The sequence below is a fragment of the Plecotus auritus genome, assembly GCF_963455305.1.
Source record: "Plecotus auritus genome assembly, chromosome: 8".
NCBI classification, from domain to species: domain Eukaryota; kingdom Metazoa; phylum Chordata; class Mammalia; order Chiroptera; family Vespertilionidae; genus Plecotus; species Plecotus auritus.
Window position 1 is genome coordinate 55,373,390 of NC_137782.1, and position 18,131 is coordinate 55,391,520.

General features: G+C 42.7%; 1 protein-coding gene across 17 annotated transcripts in view; it reads right to left on the reverse strand.

The window, feature by feature from the left end:
• NEDD4L (NEDD4 like E3 ubiquitin protein ligase) overlaps positions 1-18,131 on the reverse strand; it is a 321,617-nt gene that overhangs the window by 61,504 nt on the left and 241,982 nt on the right. For all 17 annotated transcript variants that reach the window (XM_080686861.1, XM_080686863.1, XM_080686865.1 and 14 more), the window contains 4 exons: positions 9,461-9,511; positions 6,981-7,042; positions 6,723-6,825; positions 4,966-5,129 (listed from right to left, as the gene is read on the reverse strand). In XM_080686861.1, the coding sequence (XP_080542987.1) occupies positions 4,966-5,129; positions 6,723-6,825; positions 6,981-7,042; positions 9,461-9,511 (380 nt within the window). The remainder of the gene's footprint in view (positions 1-4,965; positions 5,130-6,722; positions 6,826-6,980; positions 7,043-9,460; positions 9,512-18,131) is intronic.

The window sequence follows — 18,131 nt, forward strand, 5'->3', positions numbered from 1 at the left end:
CAAGGAACACCCAAGTATTCTAATAAAATTTCTGAAACCACCAAAACAGAATGATAAAAATGATACTATGGGATACATTAGGAAATGTAATATTGCTACTTGTGGTTTCATGTTGCTACAGTTATTTTTATATGGCATTCATTTCTTAAGCAAACAATGCTCATCAAAAGTAATTATAAGGTATTACAAAGCTCACAAAAAGTAGATCAGAATGATCAAAATACCTTAATAAAATGTGTAAAATACTTTAGTAGTGTCTAAGAAGGCAAAGGAAACTTTACATTGTCCTCTTTCCATTTTTATTGAGGATGAAAGCAATATCACTTTATAATAACTGGCTTTCCTTAAAAATATTTTGCAAATAAGAGTTTCATTAAAATTTGAAATCTTCACTTGAAATATCAGTTATCATTTATTCAGTCAACAGAGAGACTAATGTTTGCATGCTACACGTGCCAGGCCCTAACACATACTTGAATTGTTACAGGGACTTCTGAGAGGTTGAAAAGAATAAGGTTTTCATTATTCTCTCTGCATTTTGTATCTCTCAGAAGTATACAAAAGTCCATTATTTTGGAAGAACTGGTGTTTTTTTTTTTTTAAAAGGGCATTTAAAATCAATTATGCTAATCTTCTTTAACCAACACGCTCAAATAATTAGTAATCTGTGTGAACCAGAAACAACTAAATAGCATAAGGAAACCAGATACCTGATTTTGAAATTCCAAACACGGGCTTTTATGGTCTTTAGTACTAACATGAAAATGTTCACACCATGGTATTTAATTAACTGAATGAGAGGGTTTGGAACAGAAGTTGTTGACACTGACTGGAAGTATAAATGGTCACTAATGGCCAGATAAACATGTGAAACATTCCTAATCTGACAAACTAAAACAAAAAAATGGTTTTACCTGGGGCCAGAAAAAATTTAAAGAATGGCAATTTCAATTTTTGTCAGACATTAATTTCACATATGTATTCTTCATTTAACTTTCATGGGAAATGTACAAATGAATAAAGACAAGAAAAACCAAATTTACCAAGTTCAGTGCCAATTAAGATCAGTGTGCCAGATCATTTACATTCACATACATTAGTGACTATATTACTGCACTACTGCTAAGACAGGGAAAGGTATACAAAGTAGTTTAGAGAGCTAAAGTAAGTGCAAATTAAGTGATTTTAACAAGTTCATCTTCATTTATCATCTTCATGTAATTCCCCACCTTTTTAAAAAACTGTAGTTTTTACAGTAAAAAGCCTACAGTTTATGTTAAAATAGGAAAAGGACAAATTTAAAATCAGCAGTGTTTTAAAAGCCACCATCAAACTTGAGGGGGTTGGGGTGTCTTCTCTGGTCACCTTCTGTTCTAAAGTATGCATCCAGACCTAAACCTGTCCTAGACAGTTCAGGAAACCATGTGCCTATGATCACTTTCAGAAGTGACTCATCTGTAGTCAGTCATTCAGTTAAAGGCACTGGCTGAGCTCTGACTTTGTGCCAGGTGCAAAGGATAGATCTGCTCCAACAGGGAATTAGAATATTCTGTGCTCTGAGCCAGACTGGGGAAGCACAAGGTTTTTGCAGGGACACCTGCCTAAAGGGGTCCGGCTCCCCAAAGGAAGGTGCATTAGGCTGGTGATAGCTGGGGAAGGGCATGTTTTAGTTTTTCCCCCCTGTTTTTGGAGGGGTGGGGAGGGGAGTAGCACAGCCATGGAGACAAAAAGAAGAGAAAGTAATGAGGAAGCAGCTTGCATGATTGGGCCACTTGGGTGCACTGCATGTTTGTGACTGTGGTGGCGAGTCTGGAGGAGACAGGGTGGAGACAGACCTTATAAAACAGTCTGAGGGCACCGAGATTTTTTCAGGGTGAACAATTTTTAGAGGGTTTGAAGTTTGGGGCACAAGGTAAGAAATGAGAATTACCAGGAGTGTCACAATTCTCGATTAGCACATGGTAAATGGTAATCACTGTGATTTTCTCAGATACAGCCGATTAATACCGACTTCTCAATATCAATTTTCCTCCAAAGAGTACTGGAGTATTCTGTGAAAACTGACTTCTGAAAACAATTATTTCTGAATTAAAACAACCCCTTAATTCTGGAAGGCTTGAGGGCTTCAGGCCAAGCCAAATAAAGTTAAGGAGAAAGAACCCCAAATTCTCAAACAGCACAGATAGGATCAAGAGGTCACTGTGGAAACCCACTCTACTTACCTAACTCTTCTTGGCTTTCTAGACGTCACCTGTTGGAAAGGAGCCATTCCACAAGCTCCACCCAGAGTCCTGCTGTGTCCTTCCTGGCTCTACCTCTCCTTGGAGCTCAGCTGCCTCAGGCATGGGGATGATCATGTCACTGACTTTTCCTAAACTTCATGTGGACCTGTACTTGGATGAAGAACTGCATCTTCCCATGTTGCTGCTGGGCTCCTGCTTTGCCAGCATTACCACAAGCTACATCTTCTGTTTTAGTTTAGTTCTTTGGTACACAGCCACCAAAGACAGTATGTTTAGAAAACCACATAAAGTGTTTTTGCAGTGATTCCCTCATTAGTTTCACAACTCTGGGAGGTAGCTAAAGTTGCAATTATCACAATTTATCCCCCAAATATAGATGTCAATTTACATGGTAATTATTAATGAAAGTGAAAAATTTCCATAGATGTATTGGCCATAAGTATTTCTTCCTTTGTGAGTTGCTAGTGGTCACTTTTCTACAGAGGTCATATGACATACTGGTCCCCACAGAGTGCTATGTTTTAAGGTACTTTCTTATGATGTTTAGCAAAGGTAGGTTATGGTGTTTTGCTTAGGGTTATTGCTACCAAGATTCTTCTGATCACTACATATTACCAAGTTCAAGGTGAGTTCGTTTTTTTAAAAAACTACAAATAGCTAGAGTAGTCAAAGGACTTACGACAGTTTTAACAGCTATGGCCATTAACCAAAGGAAAATAGAAAAATATTTAATTTAAAAGGTCACTGAATCATTTCCATGGGGAAAAAATTACAATAAAAGAGTTTAGCTGTAGCATCACCCCAATGTCCTGATATTTCTGTTGTCCTGGGGGCAATGAGCTGATGTCCATGCTGGGCAGTCCAAAGCTGACCAAGGACAGCTGATATTCACAAGAACCCATCTGGAGGCTTAGGAAGGACTGGCTATTTGTTGATGAAGACTCTGCAAGCTCTAGTTCTAAATCAACAAAACACAGACCAAACTTCTTGGCTACCTTCCCCACCCAGAATATCTTCTAAGTTTCTAAAGAGAAGAGTTATCAACAACATTATCCATCCATCATATTGCTAATACCACTTGTTTCAAAATATCATCAGCAAATTTCCTTCAGAGTCTGGGTTAAGGAGAAAATTACCTGACCTGATATACTTGGCCTTTAGTACCTGTTGCAAATTATATAACTCATTGATAATTATCTCCTTATCTTGGCTGCTAGGGAACTCATGATTGCTAGAATAATTTTTTCTTTTCCTTCTTTTAATACTTTGTTTTTCACCTTTTATTGCATATTAACAGTTTTAGGTCTTAAGGTATACTGTGATTTAAAAACAAGCTAAGTGAAATAAGCCAGTCAGAAAGACAAGTATCACATGATCTCACTCATATGTGGAATTTAAAGAACAAAATAAACCCAGAGACACAGAAGCATGAAACAGACTGATGTATCTCAGAGGGAAGGTGGGGGTGAGTGGGAAGAGATTAACCAAAGAACTTATATGCATAACCCATGGACACAGACAATAGTGTGGTGAAGGTCTGGGTTTAAGGGGGAGGGAGGTGTGGGGTAGAAGGGGTCAATGGGGGGGAAAAAAAGGGACATCTGAATACTTTCAACAATCAAGATAAATTAAAAAATAAGTAAATAGAAACAAGCTACTTCGAATCTTTTTTATAGTAGCTGAGGTTTAACTAGTGTTTATTTGGTATCATCAAGCCAAAAATTGCCAAGTAAACAAAACAGTAATCAGTGTACTGCCTCCCTGAGGTTGGGGAGGGATCAGAATAAGCAGTAATTACTAATTCTGAGTTTGCAACCCTCCCATGTGTTCCTAATTATATCAAAGGGGTGATATAGAAATTTCCCAAAAAGGGAAAACAAAAAAATTTAAGAGGGTTTCTAAATCAAGTAATTAAAGGGAATAAAAATCCCAAATCTTAAGGGAAAGAGAACACTGCAAGGCCAATTTGCTTGTTGTTTTCCATTCTGGGTTAGTGAGAAGAGGAAGCTGAAGAAGAGGGAAACGATATCACCAAAGAAAAGACTAATCTAAGAAATGTAACCTCTGCTTTGTATTTTACGAATCTGTATAAAGCAGACAGACAAAATCAATCCTATGTAATAAAGGGCTAATTTGCAAATTGACTGAATGGGGGAACGACCAGTCGCTATAACGCGCACTGACCACCAGGGGGCAGACGCTCAACGCAGGAGCTGCTCCCTGGTGGTCAGTGCGTACCCACAGGGGGAGCACCACTCAGCCAGAAGCCAGGCTCACAACTGGCGAGCGCAGTGGCGGTGGTAGGAGCCTCTCCTGCCTCTGCGGCAGTGCTAAGGATGTCCGACTGCGGCTTAGGCCCCTTAGGCCCGCTCCCCAAAGGGAAGCCACAGTCGGACATCCCCCGAGGGCTCCCGTACTGTGAGAGGGTGCAGGCCGGGCTGAGGGAGCCCCCCCACCCCAAGTACACAAATTGCATGCACTGGGCCTCTAGTTAGTTCATAAAATAGCAGAACGTGATCAAAGGCAAGGGCTTCCTCATCATACGCAAACTCCGACAGGCTGCCATGCTCTTGTACTCAATGAAGGGGAACCTTGAGGTACCACACTACCACATGCTTTTACAGACATGAGATGTATTTCCCAGGCCCGGCTCAAAGAGCTGCCACGTTTGGCCCTACCTGCAGATGGTGACGTGTGTTCCTAACCATCCTACAGTACTCACATCAGGGTTGGTCGGTGCCACTGAGTGGTCCGGTTGTTGTGATTGACGTAGTAAGTCCGACCTAAATTGTCCACTTTCTCTTCCCAGCCAGGGGGCAGAGGAGGAGGAAGCTCCTCCTGGTGCTGAGAAGCCGAGTCATTCGAGTCCACGACTTCCCACCCGTGCTGTGGAGTAAGATCACAGGGAAGGTCATGAGGCTGGATCTTTGGGTGAGGAAAAGATACTCACAGTGCCCCCTGTGTCCTTGTTCCGCTGCTCTCTGGCTCCTGCAGTGGCTTCATGTACCACATTTGAAGAAATTCCCCAAAAGGGGCAAAAAAACTCCCCAATTCTATGAGGGTATTAAAATATTTTGAGCACTAGCCAACTAACTGTGGCCATTTTGCCTTAAGATGACTATACTAGAAGGAGCCATAGAGTTGGTAATGTGCTGTCTGCTGTGTTCCTAAGTCACATTCTACTCCTTCCACATTGAATATTCGTTATTTTGACCCGGAAGCCTCCAAGGCTGTACAAAGCCAGGGCACTGACATGGGTCATGTTACAGCTGCCATCCTTTCAACACCTCCCAAAGGCAAAGGGGAGCTGGGAGATAAGCCACACTGCATGTGTTCTAAAAAATTGCAGCACCAGTGACCAGGAGAGAAGCTGTCCCTGAAGGTTGGCTTTGGGGGTGAAGCTCACATTCCCCATCCAGTACAATCCCAGGAGCCAGAGATGTCTGAATGCTGTGGCATTCTACTTACACCCCCTACTCGCTGGGGCCACATAAACAGGCTTCATGGTACCAGTTACATTTTTGCAACACATATTTTAGGCATTAAGTATTCCTTCCTAACATCCCCTAGTAAAGTCACTGGAAAATGAAGTAATTCACGGGTTACTACAGTTGGAAGGTTAGAAGAGTGTAAAAAAATTCCTTGGATTTGAGATAAGAATCTGTGGATGTGCTTGATATTCATGACTGTCTACCTCCCACTTCACTCCTCCTCACAGATGAAAGCTCACAGATGAAATACTGCCTGGAAATCCGACCTCTGGGTCCGAGGGAGACTCAGTTGACTTGCCCTCATAATCACATGTCGCGTATATGCAACAGCTGCAAACAGATGTGTAAAACAAGCCATAGAGAGGCCTTGTTTAGTGGACATTTTCAGGACAAGAGGAGACTCTAACAAAACAGCACTGTCTGAAGGATGTGCTGAGAAGGTACAATAGGACCCATGGATTAGGTATGTGACTAGCAAGTTGAAAGGCAGCGAGGCCAGGAGGGAAAGAAAGAAAACTGCCCTGACAGCTCATTCCAAAATGGCATTTCTAGAGGAAAGCTTGCCTGATGCACGCTGTCACCTGTGGGCCAAATGAGTGAGAGACCTGGGAAAGATTTTCTAAATCACTTGATCCACTTTGAAGCAATTCCAATTGCCAAGTGGAATTTACAAAGAGCTGAGAGTCCAAAGTAATAACAGAATTAAATATGTGGGAAGAATTCACATAGGGGTGGGCTATTAATAAAATATGAGTTTAGCATTTTATAAAGAGAAATTCAATTATTAGTGTTGTAAGATGAAAAGTTCATCTTTTTTACTAAAAACAAACATACTGGTAGATGATCAAAGACAGATTCACGAGCACTTTTAAGTTTTTTCATATTTAAAAGCTTTATAAACTTTTATTTCCTTAAATAATAAAATCTTACGATGAAATAGTCATATGATCTAAGGCAAGGAAGAGAGACCAAGGCCTGATGCTCTTACCTCCATATCTTCCCTCTGCTCACTGTTTTCTTCATCTTGGCCTCCGTTTTTTGGCATATAGGCCATTTTCAATCGCAAGAATCCCTTAACTCGAGATTTATGACTGTGTGATATAGAAGAACATTCGTTATAAAGGATATGGCTTGGTTATATCTTTCATATTTATGGTGACTTTTGAAAAAGGTAAAACAGGAAAAGTTGCTAAATCTTCCTCAGAGAAAACCAAGGCATAATGGACCCCTGCCCCTGAGGCCTCACCTTCTTGGTCTGAGGAGAAAGTCCTTAAACGTGTAGGGTCGCTCCATGGTTGGGTCTTCTGTCTGCAGGAAGAAAAAGTAAGTTTCAACACCCCTGAGATACTGTATTGTTAGGTACACCAGACTGGATTACAGAGAGTACATTTTCATTTTAGAATGTGGGAACAGCAAAGATAGTGTTGGTTCCTCAACCAGTTACTTGGACAATTATTTAATATTTTATAGGTCCCAGACTTCAGTCACTCAAGATCCACTAGATGTCACTATCAACATCCGTTTTTAGGAGCCAACCCGGCCTTAGACAAATGACAAAATGATAGTGGTCAATGCCAAGCATAATTCCTAACAGCAGGGTGGAGGCCTCAATCTCTCACACTGATTAACGCCAGAGAACCAGGGGTCATCCAAGAAACCTAAAGATGGAGTTAACAGGAAAGTATGCAAGATCTAATCTGTGAAGGCAATAATTTTACTTTAACATTAAAGTGTCATGTCATCAGCCTAGACCAGCCTTGGGCAAACTACGGCCCGCGGGCCGGATCCGGCTGTTTTATCCGGTTCTCTTGCTCTCCCCTCCGCTCCTTTACTTTGAATTTATATTAGTTTACACAAACACTCCATCCATGCTTTTGTTCCGGCCCTCTGGTCCAGTTTAAGAACCCATTGTGGCCCTCGAGTCAAAAAGTTTGCCCACCCCTGGCCTAGACAAATGAAAGGTTATCTCCTCCACAGAGATCGTCCTAGATGGCACCATCAATCTACCTTTTGCTGCTGCTTATTTCACGAAGCTAGGAATGCAATTGTAACATTTATCCATTTTTAAAAGAAGAAATCAAAAGATTGTGCTTAAAGCAAGCAGGAAATTAGAAAAATAACTGTTACTATTTCATTAATTAAATAGTAAAATATCAAAAACCTAGGCTCTTTAATGAAACACAATTTAGAATATTTACTTCTGTAACAAAAAAGACCACAATGATTTATTTTTGTATGAGAGGGGTGTGTGTGTGCATGCATTTATATTTGCAACTAGTGACCTGGTGCACAGATTTGTGCACATTGAAAGGAAATTAATTAGAAGGTGGCAGGTGGAGCAGGTCTGGCGGGGCGGGACTGGGCGAGAGGGGCAGGACATACCCTGGAGCCAACCTCCCACAGGTCCCTCCCCACCGTGACTCGAAGGGTGTCTGCACAGTGAGCTGGGTCTCTCTGGCAGGTGGGATCCCTTGGCCTGGCCTGTGGGGACTGGGCTGAAACCAACTCTCTGACATCCCCCGAGGGGTCCCAGAGTGTGAGAGGGCACTCTGCAAAGTTGCTGTCGTACAGGGTGTGGAACTCAAACCCAAGTGTGCAATAAACCAGATTCAGGGCCAACAGTGCCCCAGCAACAACATAACCCACGGCCGAAGGTGGAATCGCAAGGCCCCACGAGGAATCGGGCTCCCTCCTCTCTGGTTTCGGGGTGCATCACCCGAGAACTGCTGCTGCCAAGTCACTGTAGCTCAGCAGCTCCTGCGTTTAGCATCTGTCCCCTGGTGGTCAGCGTGCATCATAGCTACCAGTCAGAAGGACACTTAGCATATTAGCCTTTTATATATATATAGATGTTATCTATTTGTCATTCTCTGCTTTAAACTGCCAATGGTTTCTTCCTTTGCTTATAATAAACTGAAAATTATTTCTATGCCTTCAAGGTCAAACAGGGTATGGCTGGTAATTACCTGTAACCTCAATGTGAACCATTTGACTTATCCTCTCTTGGCTGCTATTTCAATCACTTTGTGTTGCCCAAGAGCCAGAGGAAGGGTGGAACAATATGGAAAAGCAAAGCTGGAATATGAGGTGATCTACTATTCACCAAGGCCTCAGGGTCTTGTCCCCACAGTCTGTCTATATCGCCTCAGATATTTGTCAATAGATCTAAATGTTTTGCTGCTCATCTGAGCAGAGGGAATTGGTAGCCACACTACACATGCTAACTCCTATTTCTAACGCTGAGTGACAAGTTCATTCAAAAGCAACAGTATCTTTTGTCTATGCTGACCGAGAAAGCCATATAGCAAATTCTGGGCACCACCAGCTTGTAGAAATGTAGGCCACAGAAATAGCATGTGCAGCTCTAGACGAAGGGAACACATGTTTCATTAGATACAGAGGATGAATTTGAAAGCAAAAACACCCCAGTGACTAGGAGGGGTCTGACAGAGGAAGGGAGCTGTTTTGCATGAATTGACAAAGGAAGATGAAAGAGCAGAAGAGCAAGATGCAGGTGACACTGATTGGCATACTTGGAGATTCAGATACACTTGATTCTTTCCTATCCCCATGAAAAGACCACTTTCTGGGGGGAAAAAACTAGGGCTCTTTATTTCAGCATTCTCCACTGTGTTGAGGAAATATTACTCTGAAAATATATCCAGCTGCAAACAATGAGAAGTCACTGCTCACAACAGGCAATAGAAAGCAGGTAACCATCCTCACCGGGAGATGATTAAGGGGCACGTCCACCTGTCCCAGGAAGTCGTCTCGTGTCTGTTGAGAAGAGAGCAGAGAGTTAATGTTCCCATCGATTTCAGTGTCAGCATTCTTAAATATTTCTTTACAGACAGAGACAAAGGTCCAGGCCTGACACTACGGTGCCATGGGCATGGGTCAAGGCAGATGGCCCAGATGAGGCACAGACAGCTGTCATCTGGGAGACAGGTGAGCCCAGGCCCCATACACCCGACCTTTAGATGCCCGAGACTTTATAGGATGTCCACTACCTAAGTCTCAGCAAACTGTGCTCTCAACCTCGACTGTGGAGAGCTACCATCCCAGTATCTTACTGGTGGACTGCCTTGCTTTCCTGCCTGATATTGAGATATGGGACCAAAGATTACTAGGTTAAGAGCCTGGACTCAAACCAGCCTACCCAGATAGGAGCCTGTAGCAGGTCACAGGTCTTCCTGGTCACCAGGCTCCCCACCAATGAAGTAGGTCTATTAATAGTGCCTATATTCTCTGGTTGCTGCGAGGACAAGGTGTGGTCTTGGCACAGGGCCTGCTTCGTTGTTGTGGCCCAACATGGCAGGTGCCTCTTCTGGTGTCTGAACAAAGCTGAGACATTTGATCAGTTTAGAACAGTGATAGGTCATCTGTTGGACCTGAGGAGCATATGATTGTTAAAAAAGTGTCACTCAGGTTGACCGAGACTTGGGGGTCACAGCTGTACCAATTTAAAGAGAAGACAAGTAAAGACAGGTTGGGGACATTTTAACAAATACAGGGTGTGGCAAAAGGAGGTTGACAGTTGTTCATCTGGAAAATTATAAAATGGTTAATAAATAATAATGCAAGCATAAACTGTGTCTCACATACTTACAACTGTAAGCCTACTTTTGCCCATCCGGAATTTATTGATCAAGTGCTATAAACTAAAGAGCTCAGGGAGAGTCTAGGGCAAGAGTGCACAATCTAGTTATTAATAAATCGTATACATTACTTATCATAAAAAATGGCCTCAAACTTTCAATCTAGTAAGTACATTGCTTCAGAATCCAAGTTCATGGATTAGTTACTGGTTAAATTGTAGACCCACCATGCTTCTTCCCCTCTCCATCTACTACACAGCACAGATCTTTCTGACTTAAATAGACTCAGATGAAATTCACTCAGAGAAATTCTCACAGGTGCCTCTTCAGGCTCTGGGATACACCTGGGAAGACGTAACTCAGTTCAGGGGTCATGACCTGGCCCATGGGGTGTCTGACAAGTTGTTTGCACTATGTCCTGCTGTTAGAGTGCCATGTGTCATAGTCCTGCCCTGGCCCTAGGCACAAACCAGACACAAGGACTTCTATGACCCTCCTATAAAACCAGGCAGTGGCACCTACCACATTCAGAAATGCCTAAAACCTGGCAAGCCCTGTCCCACAGCCACCTTGAGGCCAGAACTCTCTCTCTGAATCTGGGCTCTTATTTACACTCTTTACTAGTTTGCCATGGACTTTTACCATTTATGGAGACCACTTCTCAAATGTACTTGGAAAACGTCTCTTCTTGTATTTAAAAAGCAGCAGCAGATAAATATAAATGAGAGTTAGTGACATGATTTGCTCCGGCTTAGGATTTCCTTTCAGGTAATTTTAAAAATGTAATTAACTAGAAAGCTATCTGTCTCCTCTAAACGATGCGTGAAGGATAATGGAAAATCAAAGTTACTGCTGGTTGGGTGTGCAGGAAGCATGAGATTAGCCCAATCCTTGTGATGAGATTCTCATTTGTTTTCTTAGGTACATTTGCTATGGGTTGCCATGGATATACCTCATCTAGCACAAGGGTAGAAGGTGCCAATAAATGCTGTATATCTTTTTTAAAAAATATATTTTTATTGATTTTAGAGAGGACGGTTAAGGGAGAGAGATAAAAAACATCAATGATGAGAGAGAATCAATGATTACCTGACTTTCCTGCACGCCCCCTTCTGGGGATTGAGCTTGCAACCTGGGTATGGGTTCTAACGGGGAATCAAACCATGACCTCCTGGTTCAAAGGTTGACGCTCAACCACTAAACCACAATGGCCGGCAATGCTGTAGATCTTAACAAAAGAAGCAGCCTGCAGAAGGCTCAAAAAAGGAAGGCAGCTTTGCTGTCCAAAGAGTTAGGGAGCATTCCAGGCCCAATTTGGCCAGTTTATTTATAATTACAAAACTAGTATAATTATCAGTTAACTCTCCAATAAAAAATGAAAACAAGAAGTGTGTTGACTACTGACCATAAATTGCCAGTCTACCTAATTGCTACCTGTCCCCTCTCCTGCTACTGCTGTTGATGCTGGGAAAGAAACGGAGACGGGATGCAACTGCCAAAAGGAGATCACCCCACTCAGAGCTCCGGTCATAACCTGATACCATTAAAAGGCCATTCATCCATCGTTAACCTCAGTGCACTGCAACAAAAATCCACATAACAGCTGCATGCCCATGCTGTTTTTCTGGGGAGATGTTAGGAATTCTAAACTGATCAAATGGCTCAGCTTTGTTCAAGCACCATAAGAGGCACCTGCCACGTCAGGCCACAACAGCGAAGGAGCATCTTACTGGGATGGTGGCTCTCCATGGTCGAGGTCGAGAGCACAGTTTGCTGAGACTTGGGTGGGGAGTCCTGTGAAAATGCCATTTACTATGTTACTGTTAACACCACCTCTGGTTTGGACTCTACTTCTTCCCTCCAATGAGTTTTGCTGAATCCCCGAGGCCTGAGGCAACCTCACTTGTACCTTAACGAGTCTTCCCATTGCATTGAAAAACAATTTATAAAACCGCCAAAGATGGAACAATCTCAGGATTAAAGTACACACAAGGCCCTTATTTCTGGTAGGCATCAAGGATGACTAAAATAAAAGAATTTTTAAAATAAAATAGGGATCAAGTCTAGAACAGCACATGGTCCAAAGGAATGGGCTTAAACTAGGGTTTCGTCCGTCAGTGGAACGTGTTGGTGAGACCTGCTTTCAACACATCCCACTGTTGCTCAAACCGAAGAAATTGTAGGTAATGTAAACCACTTAGGTTAATGGCACTATACCAATTTTAAAACATGTCTTCAATACCACAGAAGAGCTTAGTAGGGGTTCAGAGGGCCAACTAGTGACTTTTGTGCGAGATGAGAAGCAGGCATGTCTCAAGGACACCTGGGTGTGACAGTAACAAGGTAGAAACAGCATGCCAGGAGGGGGGATCCCCACCTGCAGGCCCTGTAGAGACATTTGAGGCCATCACCATCTCCTTAGGTCGTCATGCCACAGAATGACATTTTACACCAATAAAATAAAAAACATGTTACAGCAAATCAATTTTTAGTAATTTCCCCTACAAAATTATTTTCATCAAGCTTTATGTTACCTAGAAGTGATTACAAAACCCCAATTAGTTTAACTCATACAGTGAATACTGGCATTTATTGAACTTATTTTTAAGTGGAAAAAGCTATTAATTTCAACCTCAATTACCTGTCACACTATTCTAGAGGCTGAAAATGTACAGGTTAGTACCAATTATAAATGTTCCCTTCTGACAAACCATCAAATATTTTTCCAATGTCATGATAACACAAAACAGACCCCCTGAAACCTGTCATAGAAGGTAAAAAAAAATTTGTATTGCAGTACATGAAAAGTGAAATAAATATACCAACACTTTCTTTTAGCGCTTGCTCTCTAAACGATGATTAACTATATTCAGGACCACCCCTCCCTGCATTTATTTATTTATTTAGAAAAGCAAGCAAGAATTTATTGACCACAGCAAAAACAGTGAAACAAGGAAGGGCATAGAAGAAGCAACAGGGGAGCCTAGGCTGGGTGCTTTGGCTCACTGGGAAGTCAGAGAAAAGGGGCCTTGGAGACAGGTTCAGGGGGTTAGCCTGGGACGAGCTGTTGCTGCCCCTTGGTCCCCTGATTGGAAGACTCATGGGGTCCCTTGGAGGATACGTGCTGAGGTGTGGACAGGAGGAGGGGGCAAGGGAATGGCACAGATGTGTTCCCTGAAGGGAAAGTGTGCCTCTCCCTGCTTTTAAAAAACTATTCCCTTTTAAATAAGAAGGGGTTTGGTGTCAATGCCACTGGAACCCAATGCTGGGACTATTCTGGCAGTGCCAGTGAACCCTATTATGGCGCTGGGGCATTTCCCCAGGCTTCCTGCGCAAACACTGGGCCAGAGCTGCCAGTACCGAGTGCACACCAGGCTCAGTTGTCTTCACAAATGAATGAGACTCAAATTCACAAAGAACACATTACAAAAACAGCAAAGTCTTTCTTTAGGTCAGAACTGCACTTGAAGGACGTGATCTGAATCTCACTGCACACTAATGACCACAGAGATCATGGGTAAATGAGGCGAGGGCCGTGCATTTCCCAAGGAGGCCGAGAAAGAGAGCGCAGGACCACATGGGAAGAAAGGCACTGGAAGCAGGGAGGGTGCTCACAGGGCAAGCAGGGGCCAGAAAGGCTCATTAGGAAGGTGCATCAGAGAGCTGGCACTTCCTGCAAGGTACAATGACTGCACGGAATAGTGGAGCTTTACATTAAGGTAGAGTAGTTCACAAGAAGCTTTTTTAAAAAAATTAAAAATAATGGAAGAGAAAATATTAGTGTCTCACATGAAATATTGAGCAAGTACTGTTTTGAGAAATTTATTTCAGTTACATACAGATATGAGTGTGTGTGCTAAGTTCTGACCTAAAATTAATTTTTCTTTGTGTGACATCATCAAAAGTTTAAAAGCCACTCAACTTTCAACAGATGAAAACGAGCCAGTACTACCAATGCCTGGGGTTTATTCTAGCAATCATTAAGTAGTGACTTTTAAGAAAATTATATTGAGAATTTCTCAAGACAAATGGGACAGAAGTCTGGAGGAATTAGAACATAAGCTACAGAAAAGGAATTAAAGAGTAAAGCTATAGTATGATTTGATGTTTGGATCTTACATATCAAGGGGAAATGACCACCATGAAATGCATCTCCCCTGTATGCTGCTTCCTTCCAAGCTGGGTGCCCCTTCTCCCCTCTGAGGCATAAGGACCACCTAGAGGAGGCAACAAGGCTCTATTTTGAGGGTGATCGGCAACATGCTCTTCGAATTACCTAAATAATGAATAGCTGAACTTTTACAGAAGCTGTCAGACAAAATGTTACGAACACAGGGACTCTTCCACAGCTGTTGTCTGGAGAGACACCTGGAGGCCAAGATGCACTTTCAGGCACTGCCTCATTCCTCTCTAAAGGGTGACATCAGCTTTGTCGTCACACTCCTTCCACTTGTCATCCACATTAGCTCCTGTCCTGTGGACAGCTGAACTGCGGAGGCTCAGGAAGGAACAGAGCGAGTCCGGCCTCCAAGGCCAACCTGACGCTGCACAAGCCAGCGCTGCCCCACCTGGTGCCTCTGGCATTTGAGGTGAATCATTTCAAAATAGTATGTCCTCGATGTTACCGTAATCAAATAGTCAAGTGGTATTCTACTAAAACAAAAAGGTGCAATGATGAAATCCTCCAAATGCACATGCTCTTCCCCAGATTCACCTGGGAAGCACCAGAACACACTTTAGAAATGTCCCCTGACAGCTGCAGGGAGAAGTGATTGGAGGGGAGATTCTGGAGGAGAAAGAGTGCTCAGGGGGGGGCAGTAAGTTGTTCGGATGAGGCTCTGTGAGGGTCTGGACCACGTTGGGAGTGGAAGGCACAGGGTCCGTTCAGAAAGGTTCTGCTCCCAGACATCCTTGCCAGCAGGGAATTTGTTCACCATGTGGTGAGGGAATAAGATTACGTATTAGAAGCCCTTAACACAGTCCCCATCAGAAATACTGAGGAGCCAATATCACTGTTAATAAAGCAGCAACAAAGACACCAATGTCACTAAGTTGATAGTGACATAAAGCAGACTCTGGAGATTGTGGAGGAAAGGCTACAGAAAGGGAAGGAGCAACAGGGTGCTGCTGTCCCGTCCAAGACACTCTGTCCCGTCCGGGCAGTGGGGCCACCTGTGGGACAGAGTATCATTAGCCCCACTCTGTGTCACCCCAATGTCCATCTCCTTTATTCTCCTGTTCGTAAAGAGAAGTCTTCCCCTTTATCCCAGACATGCTTGGTGACCCAGACCTAGGAGAACTGACTGGAACCCACATTGTATATCTTTCAGTGGCCATACTCTGGCTGACACCATATCTCTGGCCAGTGGACTACATCAAAGTTTGCTGGGGGAGAAGCTCTAGCTGTATCCTGGTGAGAAAGAATAATAAGCTCATGTGTAGCTCACCTATCTTGTGTTGGCAACTGTTATTAGCAGGTTAAAAAAAATTTCCCAAAGTCACTAAGCTAGAAAGTAGTAGCCAGGTTGTGAACCCAGGCAGTCTGGCTCCATAGTGCAAGCTATAGAGCCTGTAACTCATATACCAGGGACTTAAGGAAAAGCAATAACAGACTCCCCCAACTCTCCACAGAAAACTAGGTGTGCTATGCTGCAGGGGTTACATTTGCCAGATAACGTATAGTACTTGCAATCTTTAAACATGCAAGGAAGATGATCTTGGCATTATTTGTCATGTGCATGTTATTATACATGTCCTTCTCTTTATATTTTAATACAAAAATGAAATGAGTAAAGTTGGAGAAAAGAAATGGAGCTGAATAATTTTTATTCTTTTAATAACTGCCTCCCCCTCCAATAACTTTTTAAGCAGAGCTCTTTGAAGCGAAGGATGCGTATCCCTGGGGATATACAAAGACTTTCCAGGGTGTTGGGCATGGGCAGTTGTAAATAAATCATTTTCTAGATCTTTCCCTAACCCTGAGCTGCCTGAGAACCGTGTCTGCCTTCTGCTGCCTCTCCTTTCCTAAATCATGACCCTCTTTCCCTGTTTTCCCCCAAAAAATATATGCTTCTCACCTTACCTGACTCTTACTATGTGCAGTTTGCTGCTTATAAAAACCTCAGGAGTCCAAAAGAAAGGACTGTTTGAAAAGGCTCAGCTCCTGAGAGAGCAAAGAGAGCAAGAGAATGCGGAAAAACCAGTCTCCTTCACCTACAAGAGGCCCCTGGAATGACAACGTCTTGTGTATTTACTATCCATCCAACTAATTTTACATTCATTTGATTTAAAAAATGAAGTCAGAATTTTTAGTGATAGGAAATGAGCCTGACATAGCTGACTATTTTTAACAATAAGGACAGTTTTGCTAATTCAATTTCATGGGCAATATTTTTTTTTATTAAAATGAACCATATCAACAATTCCAAGCCCGGCCAGTGTGGATCAGTGGTTGAGCATAGACCTATGAACCAGGAGGTCAGGGTGTGATTCCTGGTCAGGGCACATGCCTGGGTTGTGGGCTCAATCCCCAGTAGGAGGCATGGAGGAGGCAGCCTATCGATGATTTTCTATCATGACTGATGTTTCTGTCTTTCTCTCCCTCTCCCTTCCCCTCTCTGAGATCAATGAAAACTATTAAAAAACAACAGAAGAAAGAATCCAAAGTACTGGGTAAGATATGAAATATACTTAAAGCACACACATAATACTCAATACACTAGATATTGCGTCTTTTACAACTACTGGACTAATAACTTATTGTGTTACTGAAAATTACAGATGTCAACTTAAAAATATGTGGGAAAGAGTTCTTTAGAGCTATTTAAAAGGTCCAGTAAATAGAAACATTTGGAGACTACAGTTTAAAGCACCCAATCTATCATAAACTCAGGCCATTAACTAGGTTATTAAAAAGTTTCCCTTAAAACTCATTAAGTATTTAGAACTTCCTCCCCAGGGAGGAGGAAAAACTCTTCCTCTTCCCATACAATGTTGGTAAGAAAAAATCTGGAGAGGAAAACGTGAAAGCTTTGTGAAAAAGTAAGCCAACGATTACATGTATCTTAAAAATTTAGAAGGATGAGGAGAAACTTAACAATTTAAGATTTTAGCAGGTGGGAATTTAAGACAAGAGTGTGGGCCTCTTCTTCCTCAAAGTCTACCGAGGACAGATTGAGAAATGAGGCCCAACTCCTCCCCCTCCTAGTCTCTTTTGTGACAGAACAATGTCAACAGGTACCTAAGTCCTTCTGAGCAGAAAGAGCAGGACTGAAGTGGGGCGGTAACCAGGGCTCTCAGGCCTGGGAAATTCTGAGAATACTGATACCCACGCCTCACCTGAGATGATTAAGTTCAGGTGGAAGGGCGCAGACACAGTTTCTCCTTGTTCACAATAGAGAAACTGTGATTCCCTGTTAAACTGATGAGTAAACTATTCCATTAAAATCTCTTAAAGTATAAAGTCCTCAAATGCAGACTATACTCAGGCTTGACCCTCCCCACCCCCACTCTACTCCTATCCCCATGGCAGGGGCCATCTGGACAGCAGATCAGGGGTTCACTAGTTAGATAGAGGTCCTCAGGTACAGGGTTTTGCTCCTTCCATATCTGTCACGTGTTTTCTCATTTCAGCTCCATTTTGCCTAGGGATGACGGAGGGGTGGGGTTGGTTCACCTCCTTTAATAGTCTGCAGTTAAGCAGTGTGAGGAAGAAAAGAATAAAGTACTTTGTTGCCAGCTCCCCTCATATGTGCCTCTACTGTTCTCCCAAGGGAGGACTAGCTGGGCCCATTTACACA